This window comes from Corvus moneduloides, chromosome 3 (genome assembly GCF_009650955.1).
Source record: "Corvus moneduloides isolate bCorMon1 chromosome 3, bCorMon1.pri, whole genome shotgun sequence".
Classification (NCBI taxonomy): domain Eukaryota; kingdom Metazoa; phylum Chordata; class Aves; order Passeriformes; family Corvidae; genus Corvus; species Corvus moneduloides.
Genome location: NC_045478.1, coordinates 77,400,011 through 77,422,737, shown reverse-complemented (window position 1 = coordinate 77,422,737; position 22,727 = coordinate 77,400,011). Strand labels below are relative to the sequence as shown.

General features: G+C 36.5%; 1 protein-coding gene across 4 annotated transcripts in view; it reads left to right on the top strand.

Moving 5' to 3' along the window:
* MAP3K21 (mitogen-activated protein kinase kinase kinase 21) overlaps positions 1-21,493 on the top strand; it is a 41,801-nt gene extending 20,308 nt beyond the window's left edge. For 2 of the 4 annotated variants that reach the window (XM_032102295.1, XM_032102298.1), the window contains exons 3-11: positions 3,595-3,743; positions 4,479-4,654; positions 8,778-9,018; positions 10,865-10,987; positions 13,497-13,637; positions 14,164-14,314; positions 15,363-15,457; positions 16,920-17,705; positions 18,241-21,493. In XM_032102295.1, coding sequence (XP_031958186.1) covers positions 3,595-3,743; positions 4,479-4,654; positions 8,778-9,018; positions 10,865-10,987; positions 13,497-13,637; positions 14,164-14,314; positions 15,363-15,457; positions 16,920-17,705; positions 18,241-18,665 — 2,287 coding nt within the window. In that variant the 3' untranslated portion in view covers positions 18,666-21,493. The remainder of the gene's footprint in view (positions 1-3,594; positions 3,744-4,478; positions 4,655-8,777; positions 9,019-10,864; positions 10,988-13,496; positions 13,638-14,163; positions 14,315-15,362; positions 15,458-16,919; positions 17,706-18,240) is intronic. The other 2 variants (XM_032102296.1, XM_032102297.1) reach the window with 2 other exon arrangements.
* Positions 21,494-22,727: the final 1,234 nt, after the last annotated feature.

The following is a 22,727-nucleotide window of genomic DNA, read 5'->3' as shown; positions in this document are numbered from 1 at the left end:
CTTTGGTGCAATTATTTTATATTCTGCTGCAACATTAGTTTACATTTTTGGAACCTACAGTATTTCTCTTCTTCGCCTTCTCTTCTGCACGCCTCTCTTGTAAAAATGTAAGTATTTAGTTCAATGATGGAAGTCTAACAGGAGAGGTTTTTAAGTAGAAAGGCTGTGTTTTGCAGTATAGTTTAGACCTTCTTAGCTTCTAAACATTTTCTGCTCACTGCACCTTGATCTATTCTGTTGCTTATCTTTACTCTTTCTTTAAAAGAAAAGCAAATAAAGAATACCCCGGTTACAGGAGTGGTTTTTGTTTTAAAAAACATTCAGGTTACCAATTTAAGTATATGGGTCTCTCTAAGATAAGAACACGGTATGTTTCAGAAAATTTCTAAACTTTAGTTACACGTACTGAGTGCTGAGGCTCTGAATGAAATCTGCAGACCTCTTAGTAGGAAAAAAAAGAGCAATTGAGGCTGCTCAAGTTGAGGCAACTCACACTTCCAGCTAGTCTTCCAGAATCTGCCAGTGTTTGGAAATGTTGTGGGAGTATTTTCATGCAGAGCCTTCCAGGCCGTATGTTCTCAGGTGTCATCCTAGATAGCAGAACTAGTGCTTTCCAGGCCCTGCACGTGTATCCTTTTGCTTTCCAAACCAGAGCTTTAACTACTGTATTTGTTTTACTTTGGCACGTGCTTCCAGATTCCCAAACAAGAATTCTACTCTTCCAACCCTACCCTTCCGTCAATCATCAGACATTTCTGAACTGGTGTGTCAGTCTTGGTTTTGTGTGGAGCCTGAAAGTGCCAATATGCCCACAGATTTCCAAGTGCTGATGGTGTGCTTCAGCAGTGGTCTTTACAGTAATGTGTGTCTTGGTTGTACAAGCCCTTGGCAAAGACAGGAAGCATTTACTGTACAGCAGAATTAGCAGTTGCTTTTGCCTGGCACATTTGTATAAATTTGAAGTGATTTGTGTAGCAGTGCTTAGTAATCTCTGCTCTAGAAGATGGATTGTAGAGTAAAATAATCTGAGAACTTTACCTTCAGATTTTCAGCTCATAAAATTTATAAAACCAGCTAGTGTTCACTGCAGTGAGATATATAGGCTTAAATCACATTTGATTGAAGGAAGATAATTTTAATGATGAAAACACTTAACATATTTTTGGGAGTGTATTAGTTTTTGTGGTTTAAAAATGTGTATTTCAAGGACATGCCTGTGGCTTTGGACTTTTGCTGAAGATGGAAAGGGACATGGCTTTTGCTCTTATAAAAAAAAGCTATTACTTATAAGGTTGGGCTGTATGCATAGACAGTTGTATGTGAGCTGGTGACATTTAATACACGAAGTAGCTAGTTGTGTAGTTGAGAGAGTTAATAAGTAGTTGTTTTCCTAGATAATGGCAGATTAGTACCTCCCAAAAACTCCAGCGTGTCAAGACCATAATGTCTTTAGGCTTCCTCCTTGCATCTTTTCCCCCATAGTGCTGGCTCTTGATACTTGATATTAAGACCGCTTTCATTAAAAGGCTGTTACTGTGTTGGTCTGTTTAAAACTTTACAACCACCCTCTTGGCACTGTTGAGGACTCTTTAAGATTAAAGGCTTGAATTGTATATACAACTAAAGCTAATAGTGTGACACAACTTTTTATAAAAGGTGACTTCTTTTTAGTTAAATTTAATGTTTTGCTTAACTTCAGAGTGCATGCTAAAATACATATGGGATAGCCTGAGCAGGGGAATTACTTGAGTTTAGAAGAGTCTGTACTTGCTGAGAGATTTTTTTTATGCTTTCTCCAAGGACAGAGATGAACTGTAGTTCGGGAGAATTCCTCCATCGGGCATAAAATATGTATGTACTGTAGGAAGTGTTGTATTCATTATGGTCAGAATACCTCTGTTTTAAAACAAATTGGAATTCATTATTTTAACCTTACTTCAGTATACAATCAAGTGCTGAGATTAGACCAGAAAAATCAGGAGGAAATTATTAAGAAGCTCAAGACTTTTTAAATTCCTTTTTCTTTTGGCAGCAGGTACAGACTGTTTTCTTCAGCTTTGGTGAAGTGTTAGCACTGTAAATTCATTAGTTTTTATGAGATGCAAAAATTCTCAGACAAATAGACCATAGATAACAAAGCACTGCTTATATTTGTGCTGATATTGTGTAGTTTGCTGTTTTATTAAAGTGATGTTGTAAGGTGGTGTATAATGCTGACTTTTTCTCATTAAGCAGACAGTGATAGAAAACCTTAACTGCTGTGTGTTCTTCTCCCTGTCCCATCTGCTCCACTTGAGGTTTCATTTCTAGTCCTAAGGGATGCATAGCCCTCAGTTCCCCAGTGCAGAATGCTTTTCTTCTCATGTTGGAGAGTTCAGTCTAGCCCTGCAAAACTCGCAGGTGGTTTCTTTGCACACTTGGAGAGAAGTGGCAAGAGCAATAGTTTGTATTCTATTTTTGCTTTGCTTGCTCACTGTACTATTCAAAAGCAGCAATAGGTTGTCCTTTGTATCCTTGTTCTACAGGTGCAAGTGGTTCCCTGGCAGGAAGAGAAGTTGAAGGGGTGTGGGGATGAGGGGAGGAGCAAAAAACCAAATCCAGTCAATAAAGTCCACTTTAGGCTAACACTGTGAAATGAGTAATTCCCACTTCCACAGTAATGACTGTGAAAGCTGTCCATTTCAGTGGCAGTAGAACAGGAGCTCTAGAGTCACAGCAGCCAGCATGCTGTCCCAGCCCTTTGTAGGGGCTTGGGTCATTTGAACAAGCCAAGCCTTGGGCATACAGACCCAAAGAAGGTAAAAGCAATACCCAGCTCTTCTTTGAGTGGAGAGCATTGCAGAAATTCTTATGGTTATTGTTACTGCAGTAGGAATTCCTGTGATTCTTGATTTCTGTACTCGACACTGAGAAAAGATCTCTTCATGCCACCACCTTTCACTGGAAACAATGTTGTTCTGTTTGGATTTTGTGGGGGCATTTTTTCTAGTATGGAGAAACTAGCTGTGTGTGCATGAAATAATTTCTCAGTCTTGTTGCATCTTCAGTGGGAAGTGAAGTGACAAGTTTATATATACATGAGGGGATTAGAAATGCAAACATCTAGATAAAGATGAGAGTTTTCTGTAATTTTTATTACTATTATTTAAAAAAAAAAAAAAGAAAAAGTATGTCCATCTAGGTAAATTGTTGTGAAATATTTGGAAAGGGGAATGGCCTGATTGCTCTGCTGAGAATTACTTTTATTGTTTGTTTGGTTTTTTGTGGGGAGAAGGTTGCTTGTTTTCCTGTCATCCAGACTTCCTACTGTAAGTCAGATTTATGTGAAACTAGCTTTTCTATAGAATTGGCTTCAGGCTTACATTTTGAATAGAAGTGCGAGCCAGTCTTAAAGTCGCATCCAATTTGCTTAATCACTGTAATGGAAAGGTGCACGACTACAAAAGTAGAGCTGACTTAAGGGCATTCACCTTTGGCTGGGAAATCCTCATGAATTTCAGTACATGGTTGGACAGATACTTGTTTGTCCTTGTGTTTCTTGTGTTCTTGTTTCTTTCTCAGAAAATAACTGTTTAAAAAAATTACCTTTTGTAGTTACGGAGTGTTGCTGTGGGAACTGCTTACAGGAGAAGTTCCTTACCGTGGCATTGATGGCCTCGCTGTGGCTTACGGAGTAGCTGTCAATAAGCTTACTTTGCCCATTCCATCCACCTGCCCTGAACCATTTGCAAAACTAATGAAAGGTATCCATGTTGTTTCTTCCTATGTATTTAAATAGTTATGTTTTGGGGGTATGAGATAGTCATGGGGTTGCCAAATAAATACCTCATTTGATAGTGTGCTGTGTAGCAAGTATTTTGTTTTTCTTTACACAGCAGTCTCGTGTTGCAGAGAGTTGGGTGCATTTCTGAGGGAAACAGTGTTATGATGTTGCATTTAAGGTTTTCAGTAGTAACAGTACAGTTTTTGCTCTGATCTCATAGATTTTGTTTTACATTGAAATTGCATTAATTTTCCTAAATTATGGGATTATACTACAGTTTAATACAAAGTAAGATTAAAATCCCAAGGGGAAGAATTGCAAAATGCCATTTTTCTTCATTGTTTCTTCCTGAGTGTAAAAAATGTTTTGGAAATAGTTTAGTGAGAAATAAATATTGCTTGCTAATGGCTATTTCCTTGTGTTTAATGACTTTTTCTAGCTTTTATATGTATCCCTTCTGTACAATATTGCTAGTTTTACTCTTTCAGATGCTAAAGATAGACATGAAAAAGGATTTACTATTAATACAAAAGCAATCCTCTGAGCACAAGTAGGTAGATGTCACCTCTAAATTGAGACGGGACTGGGGAAATCTTGCACGTAAAGAGAACACATTAGGACTTGAAATGCAGTAGCAAAGTAACTTGAAATTCACAAAGTTCTTCAATAAGTTCTATGTGCTGTTAAAAACTGACAGGATTTTGATAAATTCTAGAATGCTGGGAGCAGGACCCTCATATCCGACCATCGTTTGCCTTAATTCTTGAACAGCTTACTGCCATTGAAGGGGCAGTTATGACTGAAATGCCTCAAGAGTCTTTCCACTCCATGCAAGATGACTGGAAATTGGAAATTCAGCAGATATTTAATGAATTGAGGACCAAGGAAAAAGTAAGTTGATCTTTCCAATTGCATGGCAGTGAAGGAAGGGAATGTATGTCTATGTATATTTATGGGATACAGCGGTTTCGAACTTCTGGATTGTTACTTACCAATGTACTCATGCAAATATACAGACAGTTGAAAAAGAAAGATGTCCACATCTGTCTCCCCAAAGAAAACAAGTTGTAGATCTGTAAATGTGGGATTCTAGGCACTTTTTTAAAATATGATTTTTTTTTCTTGTATGTTTGTATGTATCCCTTAAATTGAATTTATCCCTTAGCTAGTCTTTGACTGCAAATTTTCAGCTGCTGTTGAACATTCTCCTCAGCTGTGAGAATGAAAAGCCTTTCATCCTGTTATGTGACTGTATCGCATGGCTTCTTTTCCAAAAATGGAGCAGTGCTTTTATCTCTCTTCTTGCTGAATAGACTGATCGTATGGATGCCTTTCAGTGTTTCAGTTTGGGACATATTCTTGCCAGATATTAATAAGGTCAAACTCATACACATGAATCAGCAAATCCAATTTCTTGTGTTTATTACTCAGATTTGTCACTGATCCTCTTTCTCATGTCACAATATGTTTGTACTAAATGAGTACTCATTGTCAATTCTCTTTGTCTTCTCTTATACTTACTAAAACTTGGTTTTATTTTCCTTTAGACAACTTGATAACAGTTGGAATAGGCCAGGTATGCTCGAGTCCCTGTTAGAAATGCTTCTGGAAGAAATAGATTCCTTCTTTGTGGATGTTTCTTGCAGTATAGTTGTTGCCTAGTATATATTTGCTGTTAGTTTTCATGAAGTGATAGTAGACAAGGAAGACAATCACTGAGATGCAGTGACTTGTGAAGAAAATTTATAGAAGATGTAGTCTCTAACTTTGACAAAAGCAAGAACTAAACTCTTGTCTTGGAAGTCACTGTTTGTAGCCTTTGTCCTTCACTTACTCTCATCAGATGTCACAAATGGCAGTATGTGGATGTTTGGCTGATGTTGGGTGTGATGTTACATATGTACTGTAATATCATCATAGTGGTATTAGAATTTACTGATCGCCCATGAGATTGCAGTGTTATTATGTACTTCCTATCTACTGTTTCTTCTACCCTCTGCATTTCCCTCTTCCAATTTGGTTCACAGAACTGGATAAGTTTGCTGTCTGCTCTGCCTGCAGTAGGCATACAGTGTGCTAGAGCTGATCTGTGTGCCTCAGTAGCTGTCAGATCTCTTCCTTTACAGTTGAGATATAGTCCCTCTACAGAGAGTAGAGGCTTGCCGTGGGGTCACCAGCTACTGTGTTCACTTGCCTCAACCTGCCATAGAACATGACTCTGTTTTTGGCCCCTCCAGCAACTGCTCAACCAACTATTTTCCTCTTTTTACTCTGGGAGCAATTATTAGAGGCCTTCCTGTTCAGGTTTTTTGTTTATTTTTGTTTTTCTGGAGGCATTAGTCTAGAATGAGATTTCCTATCCAAGAAGAATCTGACTAAATCAAGTTTAGGATTAAATAAGCAGGTGAAAAGGTTTGTGAGAAGAGTCATATTTTTGGTGCAAAAGTGAGTTAAACTCAGGGAGGGGAAAAGATAAAATGAAATTTACTTTTTATATGCCAGAGTAAGTGCATCTCCTGAAGCATCTACCCTAATGAGGTATACTTCTTGAAGGTTGAAAACATGTGACTTTGACTTGGACAACGTTTTCATATATATGAGATTTTTTTAATTTGGCACATTATCAATTTTGCTGTCAGCTACTAGAGAGAAAGTATTGTCTATAAAGTATTTATATAATAATAATAATACAAAAATCCTCTGCATGGAGTCTCATTCCTGCTGTAAAAGAGGAACTTCTGTAGCTGGAGGAATTTCCTCAAGGGCCTACTGCAAATGAGTGGTGGTGACGCCTACTCGAAGAGAAGATCACAATCTTATTTTGACAAATGTTCTTGAGCAACTTAAATATAGAATTCTTTCCAAGCTTGCTTACAATGGGTGTTTTAATTGCAGAGCAGTGTGGAAACATTGCATAACTAATTGCAGTAAGTCTAGTTTTAATTAGTTTATTTGGAAAAGAGTAAATACTTAATCTCTCATTGAGGAAACACTTTTAATTCTTCTAGGCTGTCTACTACTTCAGTACAGGCCCTCAGTTTTTGCCTGGTTGCTGAGCTTTATGGAACCTGGATTTGAGAGCTGTGAAAGAGAGAAAATCAACAGTGTCTCCTAACATACCTTTATTACTGTACTAATCCAGTAGTAAAGACGTTTTCTATTTAAACTCTAAAGTATCTTTTTTCTAAGTCTGAATTCATGTAGTTTCTGCTTTCAACCCTTGTCTTAGGTTGTCCTGTTTTGAGTGGACAGGAGGAGGAAGAAAGTGAGAATTTGCAGGAGTCTCTAAATTAAGTTATTAAATATCTTTAAAAAAGCAGAACCAAAGCAAACAGAAGAACACAACCCAAAGCCTTACTTACTGACATGAAGACAGGTTCCTTTGAATTTCCAAGAGGCAGAATTGCCTTTAGCGAAACACTGTATGTTAAGTGGGTCAATTAAAAAAAAAAATTGTTTCCAATATTATGTTGAAATAAGCACACTCAAAATTAGTATACCATATGAAATTTGTCAGTCATATCAATTAAATTTTAAACCCATGATAAGCAGTTTATGTGTGCTATATCTGTAAAAAAACCCAAGAAGTATCTTTCTGAAGAACACACACTTCTCACTGAACCAGTTTGCTTCAGTGCCAACCTGTCTTTTGACATCCACAGTCTTTTTAGCAAGAACATTTGAACATCCCCTCATTTGAAAACACTGAAGTAATATAGTTCAGGAAGTAGTTTTTTGCTTTCTCTGTATGAAATAAGGAATTCTTCTGGCGTACAACTTTGCTTGATACCGGTGAGCAGAAGTAGGCAGTCTGCTCTGAAATAAAAACAAAACAAAGACAAACAAAACCAAGCAACACCACAATTATAAAATTGTATAGTGACAAAATAAATTCATTTTAAATGGAAATAAAATTCTTAGGTATCCTGAACTTTTAGCATAGCTTTATTTCAAATGATGGTTTTCTGAGTTGAATTTCAATTTCAATCCAGGTGGAATTTTCAGAATCATATGAAAAATATATGTCATGAGAAACATACACAGTATGAGTCACATCTAGTTCTCCTTTTCCTATACTTTCAGTACAGTATTATTAGCAATATAGACTATAAGTGTTCTGTGTAACTCTGTTTCCTGTGTAATATGGCCCATACTATGAAGGAAGGTCTCAAATTAAGGAGGTCTTAAATTTCAGATATATTTTAACAGATTTTGGAAGCTGAATATTAGGATAATTTTAAGATGCTAGGTTTACAGCTGTTTAGCCTTGGGTATTCATTTACCCTGAAAAATTAACTAGCTTCCTTACTAAAGTTTTTCCTTTTCCAAAACCGAGAAAGAATAAAAGAAGAACAACTTTTCTGAGAGTGGTGGTTGGGGAGTCTCTATGCTGTAATTCAGTGGTTGGTAGCTGTTTGATGTTACAGATACCTGCTAGAGTTTAATTAAGAAACAGCTGTCTTATGACTTAGTTTATCCTATTGCACTAATCCACATTCAGTGTAATACTGATTGCTTTTCTAGATAGAAAAGTACTACTTAACGCATTGCTGAAAAACAGGAAAGGTTAGCGAATTTAAGATAAAGGGAATAATTTGTGTATTCGTCAGGTCATTGGCTTTATGATAAAGCGTAGGAGCTATCCAAGAGTAGCCCTCATGCTGTGCAAGACTTTCTCATCATGCGAAACACTTGAAGCACATTTTCTGCTGGGCTGTTAGCTGATAATCCTTGATTGCATGTGTTGTCCCCATTGCCACTGCTTACCTGCTTTAAGTAAAGGGACTCAAGTTAAATGGTTGAAAGGAAATCTGTGTAATGCTTGATTCTGAATACAGAATCTTGGTTTATTCAGAGTGGAGGACTGGCAGAAGATTGTGTGTGCATGTTGCATGGATACAGTGCATCATAAAAATAAATCAGGAAATAATACATCCTACTGTGCACTTCATGTGTCCTTTAATACTGCCTTCACATTATTACTTAGTTTTACTTTTGTGAATCTTGTCTTCAGGAGCTTCGATCACGAGAAGAGGAGTTGACAAGAGCAGCTCTTCAGCAAAAGTCTCAAGAAGAATTACTGAAGCGCCGTGAGCAGCAATTAGCGGAACGCGAGATCGACGTGCTGGAGCGTGAGCTGAATATAATGATATTCCAGTTAAACCAAGAGAAACCCAATGTAAAGAAGAGGAAGGGGAAGTTTAAAAGAAGCCGGTTAAAACTTAAAGATGGACACAGAATTAGTTTGCCTTCAGGTCTGCAATTTTTTAAAAGTCACAGTATATGTGATGATTAAATATGACATCTTCTTCAGTTCCGTGGTTCATGTTTTCAGTGTTGGCTACTATTTTATTTTGTTGCCACGTTCTTCTACTGTAATGCACAGAGGGGTTTGGCTCCTTGTTGTATGGCTCCTTCCCCACAAAGAAACAGTTTTCACATATCATGTTCTCATGGAATAGTCCTCATTTCATCTGGAGGAATGATTCAGCTAGAAGTTCATCCCATTTGGAGGGAAAGGTCACTAGCATGAGAGCCACATGATTTAATACTGGTCCAAAGTTCAGACTTTTGTTATCATTGTTTTTGTACAGACAGAAAAGTACCTTTTTAGTACATGCCAGAACTTTCTAACATGATGAAATGTTAGTGCTGTTTGCCCTAAACTTTCAAATACCAAGCAAAAAAACAGTGCTTCAAAAGGGCTGGGGGTACAGGTGCAGTAGGTCCAAACTGCACACTTATTGCAGTCTCAAGTACAACACAGCAGTTAAAATCTTCAGTGCCTTATTTCTTGTAAGAAAACCTATTAATAGCAGCAGCAGATGATTTCAGAATACAAATATGGTGTAATTTGAATGTTAGAGCATTTCATTCTACCCATGAATGCATTAAAATGCCCCCTTTGCAAAGGAGGCGTGTTTGTAGGCAGTGAGGGTCTTTCAGTTCTTAGGGGCTGGTTTAGAGGTGCCATTTTAATGTTGCCCCAAGACAGCATTACACAAACTCAAGGTTTCACCAATGGTTGGAAAGCCTTCATTAGAGGTACCAGCATGCTGGGGCTGGTGGGCTTCCTTTCAGTGGCTTCTGGGTCAAGTCTGTCAGCTTATTGCAAACGCAGTAAGAACTTGATGCTATGTTAACACAAGTCTGACCAAATTGTAGCTGTCTGGTAGCTGGAAAGACATGAAGGGAGAAGTAATATTTGGAGTACTATTTCAGCACTATTGAAATAAGCTTATTTTTCCTTACTTTAAAAATAAGAGCAACTAAGATAAAAGCCACCCTTCAGCCTCCCAGACAAACATGTTAGATTTATGGTTTTTAGTTAGATTTATGCTGGATTGCAAGCTTCAACTGAATATTTAGTCCTTTGTTTCCAGTTCTGCTTATATTTAACTTGAAGCAATGATAAAATAAAAACTTTCATTCAGAATAGCAATTAGCTCCTTCTAATCAAGAACATCCAGATGATCTTGTCCTTGAGACAGTTCTATTCTAAGAATAGTGTACAATATAATTGCATTGATGATGGAGATTAGAGGGGCATATTGTTTAATTTCGTGAATTTTTTCCTCCTCAATATTAGTTGTTCAATTTTTTTTTACTACTGTGCTATGAATATTTGTAATTCTGTAGTTTGCTGTCATGATTTTCTGAATAAATGTGACTTTTCTTTGTTAATTCTTTTTTAAATGAATTACATGCTTAAAAAAAATAAGGCAAATCTGATTGCCATGAGTATTGATTCATTTGAGATTAAATACTGAGCGGTATTTTTTGCCCCTCCTGTGACAACCAACAAGATTGAATAACAACTTGTGGTGTGGATGTGTCTCAGATAGGTCCACTTGGACCTACTTGCTGTTGTTCATGTTCTTGTCACATGAAGGTGTGAAATCCTTCCTGTTTGACTCAAAAGCCAAATAGTTACATTTAGAGTTTTTCAATGTTTTTAATACATATATCTCTTACATGTGTAAATAAGTCACATATGATGAAGTCTAATTCATCATATAACTTTAAGTAGTATAGCAGCATGTTCTTCTGAGAAGTTTTTTATTCATAACATTAAAGCTGATTTGTTTTGCTCTCTTACAGACTTTCAGCACAAAATAACAGTGCAGGCATCCCCCAATCTGGATAAGAGGAGGAGTTTAAACAGTAACAGCTCTAGTCCATCAAGTAGCCCCACAATAATTCCTCGTCTTCGAGCTATACAATGTAAGTCTCCACTCATTTGATGAATAGAGAGTGTTCCATATACTTAATGAAATGTTGGTAGTAGTATGAGGTTCCAGGCAGATTTCTGTCTGATTTCCACATCCCTTGATTGGTTCTAACAGTTGCAACTTCTTTGGAAGGGGGGATAATCTTACTAAAATGCTAAATAATTTTCAGTAATTCAAAATGATTGTGAATCCTTTAAATGGTATCTTTACTTAATTACTTTGGGAACCAAATTTTAAACTGACTGGGATAAAACAATGATAAATCAAAATTTATGACAAAAGGCAAAGCATCACATTTAGAGCCCAAGTAAGATGGAAAACAAGTTTTTATTAGGTATTGGAGTTGATAAAGGAAATGAAAGGTTCAGAGTGTAAGGGAGTCTTGTAAGATGGAAAGACCAGAGAATGAGCCAGTAACCCAGCATTCTTACGTCAAAAGAGAATAAAGCTTTAAGCAGGTATAAATCCAGAAGAAATCTTGCTTTAGGTTTTCTGAAGACAGGAAAAAGAAACAAAAATAAAATTGTGGGTACATTTGTATGTCTACATTATTATGTATACTGGTGACAGAAAGGAAGGTATGTTCATGCTCACATAGTGGATGTACCAGGAATATGATCGTGTTACTACAGAGAAGCATGCATTTATATTTGGGGATGACCTATACTCAGACAAAACAGTTCCTACAGGATTCACTGCTTGCATTTGTATTGTCTGATGTATTGTGCAAAGTAGATTGTCTAATTATCCATATTCAGAGAGGAATGCCTTAAGCTTCTCTCTCTTTATGAAATCAGTGGAACCTGTTCCAGCTGATTGCTTATGGATGTTGGCTATCTTCTCTTGCAAGCATAGTCACCTGTGAGGGAGATTACTTCAGAATCTGGCTTTGTCAGCTATAAATGAGAAGGGGAAATTAGAATGCATGAGGATTTTCTTCCATACTGTAGATAGTCTAAAGATTGGTTGATTTTTAAAACAGCCTGGAACTTTGTTTTGAGTTTGGATAGAAATCAGATCTCTCATCTCTTTGGATCACCTCTGCCTTATGAAATCCTTTTCATTGTTAATGTCTAAAGGGGAGACAGTATGTGTTTGAGCTGCAGTTGATACAGTTGGCAATGGGCAAAGACCATTACTGCCCATGTGTTGTGGATAAAGGAGAGAGGTGGACAAACCCTGTCTTGCTTTTCTTAATGAAAATTTGAGATAGAAGGAAAATTAAGTGGATTTTTTTTTCAGATGTTAGCTGACAGAGTATCTGTGTTGCCAATAGTTTCCTGTCCTCAAACTGGGGTGGGTTTTTCTGGTTGGTTGGTTGCTTTGCTTTGCTTTTTGTAGAAAGGTAAAGAAAGGCTTTTCTTAGTACAATGTCATAATTACATATAAATTATCTCATTTTATCTTTGATTCTTCTTGCTCTGCAAGGAAATGCTTGGAAATGAAGCAAATGTCAGGTATTGGCATGGTTCTGAAAACTTGAGGTTTCTGTTTGTTTTTTTAATTGCATAGCCTTGTGTAAGCTATAGCAGTGCCACTCCTTGCATGTGTGCTAAGTGCCACTGGGGATTCACTGGGGATTTTTTTTTGAACAGGGATGTGTATTCATAGGACTTACACATGCAGGACAACATAAAGGCTGTTGTTTAAAAGAAGTACATGTCTGCTTCTGAGTTTGGATCCTTAGGTTTTTGGATAAAAGCTTATCAGGTATCTCAGGATTATCTAGCTGAAACAATTTAGCTTCCACACCCACCTGCACCTGTGCAAAATAAATTCCCTTTCCCACAATAATGTTTTATCTTGATTTAACTTCAAAGTGTCTTTGTTTCAAGACGACTTGCTCAAATACAGGTGATTTGAACAGGCATATATAACAACTGCTTACTTGGCTGCTTCACTTTGTCATGAGCAACTCTAGTTTTCAAATCTAAACATTAAATTAAAAGAAATCTAGTTAATTTCTTATTAAAGCAAATTCTGCTGATTTTGAAAGGTGTCTTGGAGGGAGGAGGAAAACCACTAAGGTACATATTCCATAGGAATGTGGTTGAAAATGGGAGTGTAAGGTAGGCAAGTGTAGTGCTGTGCTACAGGGTGAGCTGTGCTGGCGAGAAGGTGTACAGAGAGGAAGGAGGAGAATCTGGACAGTGAAGGAACAGCACAACCATGGACATGTAAATGCCTCCTCATTTATCATGCTGTTATAACTGGCTGTGTTGCTTTTCTCCTAGGTCTCTCCATCATATCTGTAAGAATGCCATCACAATACCAAGCTAATGCTTCAGTTAGTCAGTGACATGTGAAAATCTGCCTTCCCAGGTTGGGTCCTATAAAGAGGATCCTTTAAACTCTACCTTAAAAACCCATCATCAGAAGATGCTTAATGCCTTTATAGATCCAGGATTTAGGACCTAAAGACAAAAATATGAGGGAAACAGTTCTGTTTCTGAAATCAGTTTGACTAAGATCTCTACTACATTCTCTTAATTTTTCCTCAGTGATTCCAAAAACAGATACACACACAGCTAATGGCCGAAGAAACAGTGTATATGTGTACCAGCAAGATGTAGATATCACAAGTGAATATGAACTTCCCAGTGGGGTTGTGAAAAAAGGCAAGATTTCATTGTGTTTCCAAGGTGCTGGTTCTGTTTAATTTATCAGCTGAGACAGTGACAGACTAAGCATTTAACGGAGGCTAGATGCTTAAAAGTATGTAATTTGTTTTGGTGTAGTGAGAAAGAAAATGTTAATCATGGTCACAATTGGATTATTCTGTTTCATTTGATACCAGTTGTCCACAGAATATGTTTTCTTCATTGAATTTAAGTGCTCAGTCTAACTCACTTGTCTGAATTACCTAAATATAAGGTTCACAGTTAAAGGAAGCATGGAAAACATGATTGCTTTGCTGCTTTATCTTTAATCTGGGTCTCTTGTCAGCTCATAAATTACTTTTCTTTCTTGCTCATCTTTTTGGATCAGTGAAGTTTGCATGGTGGTTTTTGTAAAAGAAAAAAAAACCTCAATTTTTTTCCTGCTCCTGTGTGTTATTGTGTCCAAATGGTTTTGCAGTGCAGAAGATCTCTGTTCTGTCAAAATATTTTGCCTTTAGAAATAGTATTTATGTGTATGGGCTTTTTTGTTTTTAAATCCAATCTCTAGTAACTTCAGATGAAAGCAACAGAACTTGGGGAAGGAGCACAACTTACCACCAAGAAGAGTTTGAAGATGTGAAGAGAAATTTTAAAAAGAAAGGTTGTACATGGGGACCAAGTTCAGTTCAAACAAAGGATCGTGCAGATTGTAAGGACAAGTATGTCTACTACATTTTGGTTTTTTGATAATACTAAAGCATTCTTGGTAACTGAATCACTGGCATAGGTAGTGAGTGAAAAAAAGTTCTGCTGTCTCTAGTTACAGCAAAGACTCCTACCTTTTAATTAATTTAGAAATTACATTAATAATGAGTGGCTCTCCCAGTTAGACTTTGAGGATAAAACACCTACTTATGTTAAAGTTTTATTGACTTTTTTGACTCTATTACCCTTTATCTCTGTTTTTTTGAGATTTGTAACATACTGGGATGCTGAGCTACCAATGCATACCAGACATTCATGGCCTGTCTTTCTTGCCCGTCCTCACATTGCTTTGAGGAATTGCAAGCATGGCCCCCACTGGGTACTTCAAGTATGATTAAGTAAGACTGACTGATTTGGCATGTGGGAGGCACAGTTCACACCAGCAACATCATTTATGCTGACAAACAGAGGGTGAAAGGGTTATGGAAATCAGCTGGACAGCTTCACTTTCAGATTATTTTTTCCAATGGCTCAAAACTAGAGATTAGCAGCTTTTCCAAAGTAAGCAATCCTTTCCTTTATTTCTCCAGCATATACAGTTATTTATAGTGCCTTTTTTTACTTTTCCTGGTGGGGATATCCACTCATTTACCTGTGTCAGGAGCTGGTTCCAGATGATCAGTTGATACTGGCTTTATATTATTTTTGTTTGTTTTAAAGTCACTATGTTTAATAAGCTTCCAATATTCACATAATTTCTTTGACACAATGAAAGTGCTGTCCAGGTTTTCACAAACCTGTGTTGTTCAATAGGTAACGAAGGCCCATTTTTCATTTGCTTTCTTTTTAGGTGTGAAATTTTTATTGTGAAAAGAATACCTGACACTAAGGCATGTTTGCATTTATAATCATATGTTTCAATGCTACTACATCTTTTTTTTACCTTTGGAAAGGTTTTCAAGTTATGTACTACAGGTTTATAGTTTGAAAAGAAAGTAATTTTCTCACAAAGTTTATGTGAGCATGGTATCTGTAATCTCAAAATAACTATTGTTATTTCAGAGTAAGACCCCTTTCAGATGGCAGCAACCCTTGGTCAACTGTTTTAATGAAAAATCAGAAGGGTGTTCCCTTAGCTTCACTATTTGTGGACCAAGGTAAGAGCTATTTTTGAAAAAGTGAAAGTAGCCATATAATAGTATTAAGATTACTTCCAATGTTATAAATTGTATTGCTTGAATTCCTTCAAGGATTATGCAGTTTATTATAGGAGTAATCATGCTGCCGACCATTTTCCTCTGCAAAAAACCCCTATATTTACATCATTAGCACCTAAGAAATATACATGGTCTGTGAGAACCATGTAGAGATTTTTTCCATGTTTTTGAGTTGCAGGCTGCTCTGTATATGAGATCTGCAGTTACCATTTTTTGTTTCTTTTAAAAAGAACCTAAATCAGTAATTGTCTTGACATTTAAATAATCATTGATGTCATTGTTGTGGGATCTGCATAGTTGTTGAAAAAATGCATAGTAGTTCAAAAAACGCATAGTTTTTAAAAAACCTGTAAGCCCTGATATATTCCCCAGATATTAATTCCCTGGTTTTTTTGAATGAGACCTATTATCTAAATTTTCAAGAAAAAAACTTAGATTTCAAGTCTTGTAGTGTTTTAGACAACATGTTGCTATTTGCAGGTAAAATCACAAGGTAAAACATACTTGTTCCCCTTAGGTTCGGGAACATAATAGCTCCATGTTGCTTTTTATGACCATTACTATAATGGGCTGTGACTATAAAATATTCATAATAATTTTAAAGTTTGCACACTCTTTTTCTATACTATGGATTCTTTTATCTGAGAAAATTAAGTTACCAGTTACCAGGAAAAAAGCCTGTGATACAACCTGGTGTCTGTAGCAGCAGCTAGGTTTATGCCATCTGGAAGAGGAAATAGTAAGCTGCTTGGACACTGCTGGAAAAAGGCGTTTTAATCTTCATGTATAATGGTAGAGGTATAAATCAAGGCTTCACAAAAAGTAATTTTGTAGATTTATTAGCTTACTACTAAAACCTTGCATACAAATTTAACATATTTGAATTTCAAATACTTCTGTGTTTATTCTCTAGCATTCAGTAGTTTATAGTAGAGTAACACATGTAAGTCAAATAATGCCTCCTTTTTATTTGTCATTAGGTGTAAGATGTTAAGTTTACTTTTTACTCCAGACCACCATGACCTAATGAATTAATTGGAAAAATTTCTAGTAGCTGACTGAATTTTGGAACTCAGCTTAATTGAAAGCATTGCAAAGAGTATATTCCAGATTTTATCTAGTAGTTTGTATATAGTAATTTACTTCTCTGTAATCCATACACAGAAATATTTTCTGTGTTTTTTAAAAAGCACTATCAAAGTGTTGCAAACACCAAGAGGTTTAGGCGTAGAATGTGTTTCTGAAACTCAAAATGTGAGTCTGAGCTTCTGACGGCATCTAAATGGATTGTAGTGTCCTTCAAAGTTAATACTTGGGCATTTTAAAGGAAATGATGATGTACATATGCAGACATGCTAAACAGTTGAATTGCAGTCTTAAAGGATACAGTGTTGTTTTACAGGTGCATGTACTGATAAGAAACTTATCTCTGAAGGTTTGGACAGTAAAAGACCAAAGCCAATTAAGTTGCCCAATCAGGCCTATATTAATCTACCTCTTTGGAAAGATGATCAGGGAGAGAATACAGTAGAACACGAGAGCTTTGAAGAAGGAACCTCTGCTAGTTCTACCAATAGTACTCCTCAAATGACACCTACAAACAGTCTGAGCAGGACGCTGCACAAAAAGAAGACTGATTCAGTGCTGTATGGGTGTGCTGTCCTCCTTGCATCTGTTGCCCTGGGCTTGGATATCAGAGAGCTGAACAAATCGCAGGGTCCAGATGAGCTCTTGCCTAAAGATGAGAAGAAGAAGCGTGATGGAATATTTCAGCGTGCTTCAAAATTCCGCAGGAGTGCCAGCCCTACACGACTGCAGTCCAAGAAAGAGGAAGCAAGTACTCCATCCCTAAGTCCAACTGCAGATACTGTGAATCTTCTCTCTATGCCCTCCATTTCCACAAAATGCCTACTTCAACCTGACAGTGAAGATGCTTTTGTAAGCACTGTGCTTGGTGATTGTGGTCGATGTAGTTCCACTGACAACTTTTCATCTCAAACTTCTGAAAGTAAGAGAGGACAGAGGATACAGCTGGCTCCTGATACAATTTCGACACGATTGAAAAATCAGCCTTTTAGTCTTGGTCTGAAACAAGAGTCTCAAAATGTGCCAAAAGATTCCTCCACAAAGTTAAGTATGTTGGGTCACAGACGAACCTTATCAGATGGGAACCATTTTCAGACCACAGGTGGGTAATTAAGAACTTCCATGAATCTCTAGGTTAAGCTGCTGATAAAAATTTAAGCTCAAAACAACGTCTTTAAATCTGGTTTACATTTAAATGGATAAGCTCATGATCAAGTTTTTGAAAAGAAGTTCTAAATTTCAATACTGATATTCTGGGGTGGCTTAAATGTAATATTGTTTGTGGTACTGTATGCACGTGTAATTCCTCATAATAACTGGAGAAGTTCATGGGGCTTTATTTGAGTATTAGTATTCACCCAGTTATTGGGGGGTTAGTGCTTTCTCTCTACGTCTCTTTTGTAGCAATAAAAAATAAATTGCGATTGCTCGTAGCAGTGAGTATAGATGCAAACACGTTACTTGAGCACCACTGGTCTTTGTCTTAGGAGATTCCCCGCAATGTACAAACCTCTTAATTTTTCTGGTGGAAGAAAAGTCACTAGTGTTTATGGCAAGGCAGTTTTACAAATGGCAAAGAATTCAAGAAGTCACATAGTTTAAATTTGCTTCTTTTTTTTGGGGTTTCTTTCCCCTAGCTAATGGAGTTGCTTCAACCAATGATGTCTCCAGACTCCCGGTCCTGTCAGTTTCTGGAACTCTGCCCTCACCATCTTTTCAACAAAGAAGCAATCACAGTGGTGTTTCAAATGAAAAGCAAAGCTCTGTCCATACTATCTCGAGGCCTCGACCTTCTTCTCTAAGAAGTAAAATCGATGCATGGCAGATTATTCCACGTATTATTAAACCAAACTCTAAAGACTCTGAATGTTCAGAGGGCAATGTAGTTCCAGATGTTAACTTCTTGCCAGATACTGAGGAAAGAACTAACTGCCACATGCCCTCATTACTTGATATTGATGTGGAAGGTCAAAACAGAGACTGTACTGTGCCTTTATGCAGAATGAAGAGCAAAACTTGTCGGCCATCTATATATGAACTGGAGAGAGAGTTTTTGTCATGAGTGCCTTTCATTTAAAAAATGTTTGCTTCATAAAGGGGAACAAATATAAAATTCTTGTCTGTCTAACACTTTGTGCTGCTGTTTTCTGATGTACTGTGACAAATAGTACCAAAATTATTAAAATGGGCAGCTAATTAAGTGTAGTAGGTGCCTTTTTCAAATGTTCCTTGGAATCCCAGCTAGTAACTCTAAAAGCACAATGCTGCAAAATAGTGTTCTAGGTGAACTTCATAACTATATTTTGAATGACTAAAATAAAATGCCCACCTCCCTGTACAGTGTCACAGAAGTTTTCTTTAGGTTTGAAGGGTTTTGCTACAAATTTAACTTTGTCACATTGGGAAAATGAATGACATATAGAGCGAGTTTGTGTTCTGTTAAGTGTTTCACCTAGGAAGTGGTGGTCTGCAGCTTGCCTCCGTGGCCTGTAGGTTCAGGGAGAGGGACAAGGGCTTTAAGGTGCTGGTACAGGAGATTCTGTTCACCTCTCATTCACTCCTCATTGAGAAGGTGGTTACTTGCTGGCATTTGATACTGAAATTGGTTAAGAACCAGCAGCTGAATTTGCAGTTTTTGCCCTTGGTTATTGTGAGAACTTTCGACTGTGTGCATTAGTTTCTCCAGAAAGTTACACTGCTTGTATAAACATTTTGGTTTCAGCCACCATATCGATTTGAGAGGGTAAACTTCAGTATTGCGATTGGACTGAAGGTATTTGACATACTTTGTAATGTGAAACAACATTCCTTGTAGGTAAGGATACACTGGAACGTAAATATTTGTACTCTTAACCTTTTGAAGACTACAGTGTTTGCACTGAAAGCAATATTCTTGGGTTTGAATTTTTCATTTGTGGTTGGAGGGGTTTGCACCCCTTCTTGTTTTTTTGAACTCTGCTGCACCTTGTATTGAAGAAAGTTGGTGGGTTTTAAGGATAATTGGTTACAAGTGAGCCAATGGTGCATTTTATTGCACTTAATTTTAAAACTGCTGTAATTTAATATTAAATCTTCCAGTATAATCTCTGTAGCTTTTCTTCCTAAGGTACTACTGAGTGCCTGCTTATTCGTATTTAGGAATCAAAGGACAGAAACAGATGTGCTTGACTGGTTTTCAGTGATAGAAAGTTTCCAGAAAATTCCAAGTAGTTAATTGTGGAGGGAGGAACATTTAGCTTTGATAACACTGGTAGTTTAATTTTTTACAGTATCACTGAGTGAATGATTAAAGAAAACTGAATCTACAGTATACTTCCCCTGATGAAAGCAGTTTTAGAATTAAAGGAACATCCCTCATTTACAGTATTTGAAGTCTTAATTTTTCAGATCATTTGACATTTAAATAGTTTTCATAAATAAAATTAGATAATGTTAGACTAAAACTACTGTGTTCCCATCAGAATACTGTTTTGTTAAGACCTGTGTTATTTTAAATGTTTTCATCTCCTTTACGCTGGCATCTGGGAGTTCAAATAGAACACACAGTTGCTAAAAGCTTCAGAACCAAGGGATTAAAAGAGGAATTTTCTATTCTGAGGCTGGTATGCACCACAGTGTCCACCTTGAAGATGGCATACAATTATACAAATGAAATTGTGAAGTCTTAATCACACAGAGCAGAACACAGAAAATGCAGTTTCCCAGCTCTCAAAGTAAAAATAGAAAAGAATTTCCTTAAAGTATTAGTTTACCAAAAGTAGACAAAACCGCTAGTTGTCTGTAAATCTGAATGCTTGCATAGCAGATTATTACTATATTTTCTTCAAACCTGTTTCTGTTGCAGTATTCTTAGTTTTTCGTCAACATGATTTGTCGCATACTGTTCTTTGTCTTTTGTTTAAACTTTTCATTTCATCAGAACACTTTAATAGATTGTCTATTCCAGTTTTAATACTAAATGTTTTCATAAAATAAAGTCATGAATCAAATTTTAAGTGTAGATTGATAGCACATTTACCTTCAAGGCTTAACTAGAATTTTGGAGCATTATGTATATTTCAACTCTTTCTTGATCCATTATTCCTGTGTAATACTGAGAGAAAAGGAGCTGATTGTATTACGTGCTTCTGAAGAAAGTGTCTCTATTTGGCTTTCTACAGGAAGATCTCAGGTGCTGAAGTATTTTGACTTGTAAACTTCTGTTAAGTTCTGTTCTGTATTCTTAAGGTTTATATAATTTCAAGTGTTGAATTTTTTGCACCCTATGTTTTTTAATCAGTAGTATCAGCATAAAAAGCTCTTTGAGCTATGTTGTTTTTACTTATTAGTTGCTTATCCCTCTTGCAATTAAACCAAGATTTCTATTCCTGTTCAATTGATAATTTCCCATAAGATTGGGACAAGGATATGGCCAGCCCTGTGCATTCTAAGTAATTTAGGAGTTTGTATTCCATCTCTTATTCTGAGACAGTTTAGGTAAGCCATCTCAAATATTTCTCTGATGTGATGCAGGTTTTTTTAAGCTGTAGTCTGTAGTGCTTTATAATTGTTTTTATAGTTTAAAATTATAGGCCAGTCTTCACTGTAATTAAAAAGAAAAAAAAATTACTTCAATCATGGTTTCAGTCTGTAGTTCTCTTAGCACCAGAGAAATTTTCTGTAAAGATACGGAAATCTGGTGTGCATTAAGTGACCTGTTTTGGTTAAAAGGATATTTATTTCAATGTAGGTTGATAGCCTGACCAAATAATAATTTATGTTGATTGTTTTAGCATAAAACTGAAGGTGCTTACACTACAAAGACTAAGATAAACACTTGATATGCTGTTTTACAAAACCTGATGATTTAAATGTTTTTATTTAAAAAATAAATTTTTTGTAGCTACTGTATTGCAAAGTGACCTGAATTTTCTTGAAAAATATATTTGAATGATTTCTTAACACATACAAAGGAGTTCTCTGGTGAATAACCAGGAGCTATAGACTATGGCCAGCTGGCTCTCAGAAGATTACAATGTAATTGTTACTCTAAGATAATAATCCAGTACAGTAACATGAACATTCCTGTAGTATCTTGCACTTGATGTGGGCAGAAACGTATGGCATAAGCTTGTTTTTTTCTTTCATGTGACCGTAATGTTCTTTCAATGCTTTTTACAATGTTGGCTGGGTACCTTAGAGGAGCTAGAGCAGTGGATATAAATAAACTCAGTATCTGATTCAGCATCAAGAATACAGGTAAGTAATAACATCCTTCTGTTGTGGGGTTTTTGTTGGGAGGGTCCATTGGTTCTTTGGGGGATTTTGTACTTTGGGGTTTTTTTTTATTATTTTGTTTTGTGGGGTTTTTTAGGCAAATGAAACCAGTATTTTCCTTATAAAATTTTTAACACCTTTTGTGAGCTTTCCTCTTCCTTGATCATGTCATGAGTGCATTTAGCCCATTTTTCAGTTAGGAAGAGAAAGTATCCATTTGCACAGTGACAACAGGCAAGGTACAGTGAAATTCAAATAGAATTATGTTGAATTATATATAGAATTTGTAAGGTTGCAAGCCCAATCTTATAAAGACATGCCTACACTCAGTTTGTAGTGAGACTGGCTGCATAACAAATATTTGTGTGGCCTGTGAGTGTCAGTATGGAGCCCAGATTGTAAACCAAGCTGCAGAGGCAGTTTATTTTATACACAGAGTTACAATGGTAATACAAAGATCTGCATACAAGTGTGAGGTAATAGAAAAGATCCCACTGTCACCAGCCACCTTCCTTTTTAATGTGACTAGTCAGATCACTATGGTGTATGTACTATGAAGAGCTAAGGAGACTCTGTTACCTGTTTTTGATGCAGTTGGTGGTGCTTAAGATTGCAGTATTAGGTATCCTAAATTAGGTCCAGAGTCCTTGCAAGTGTGTAGTGGAATTCTTCCTGAACAAACAAAATACGAGTCACTTATCTCAATGCTATTAGAAATCTAACATGCTTGATATAGATTGTCTGATAAAAGTTTCTTTAACCAAAATAAGTGCTTTTCGATCTAATAAACTGGAGAATGGAATACAGAGCTATGCAGGTAGGATGGTTTTACTTTCTATTTCACAGAATCACAGGGTCATTTAGATTG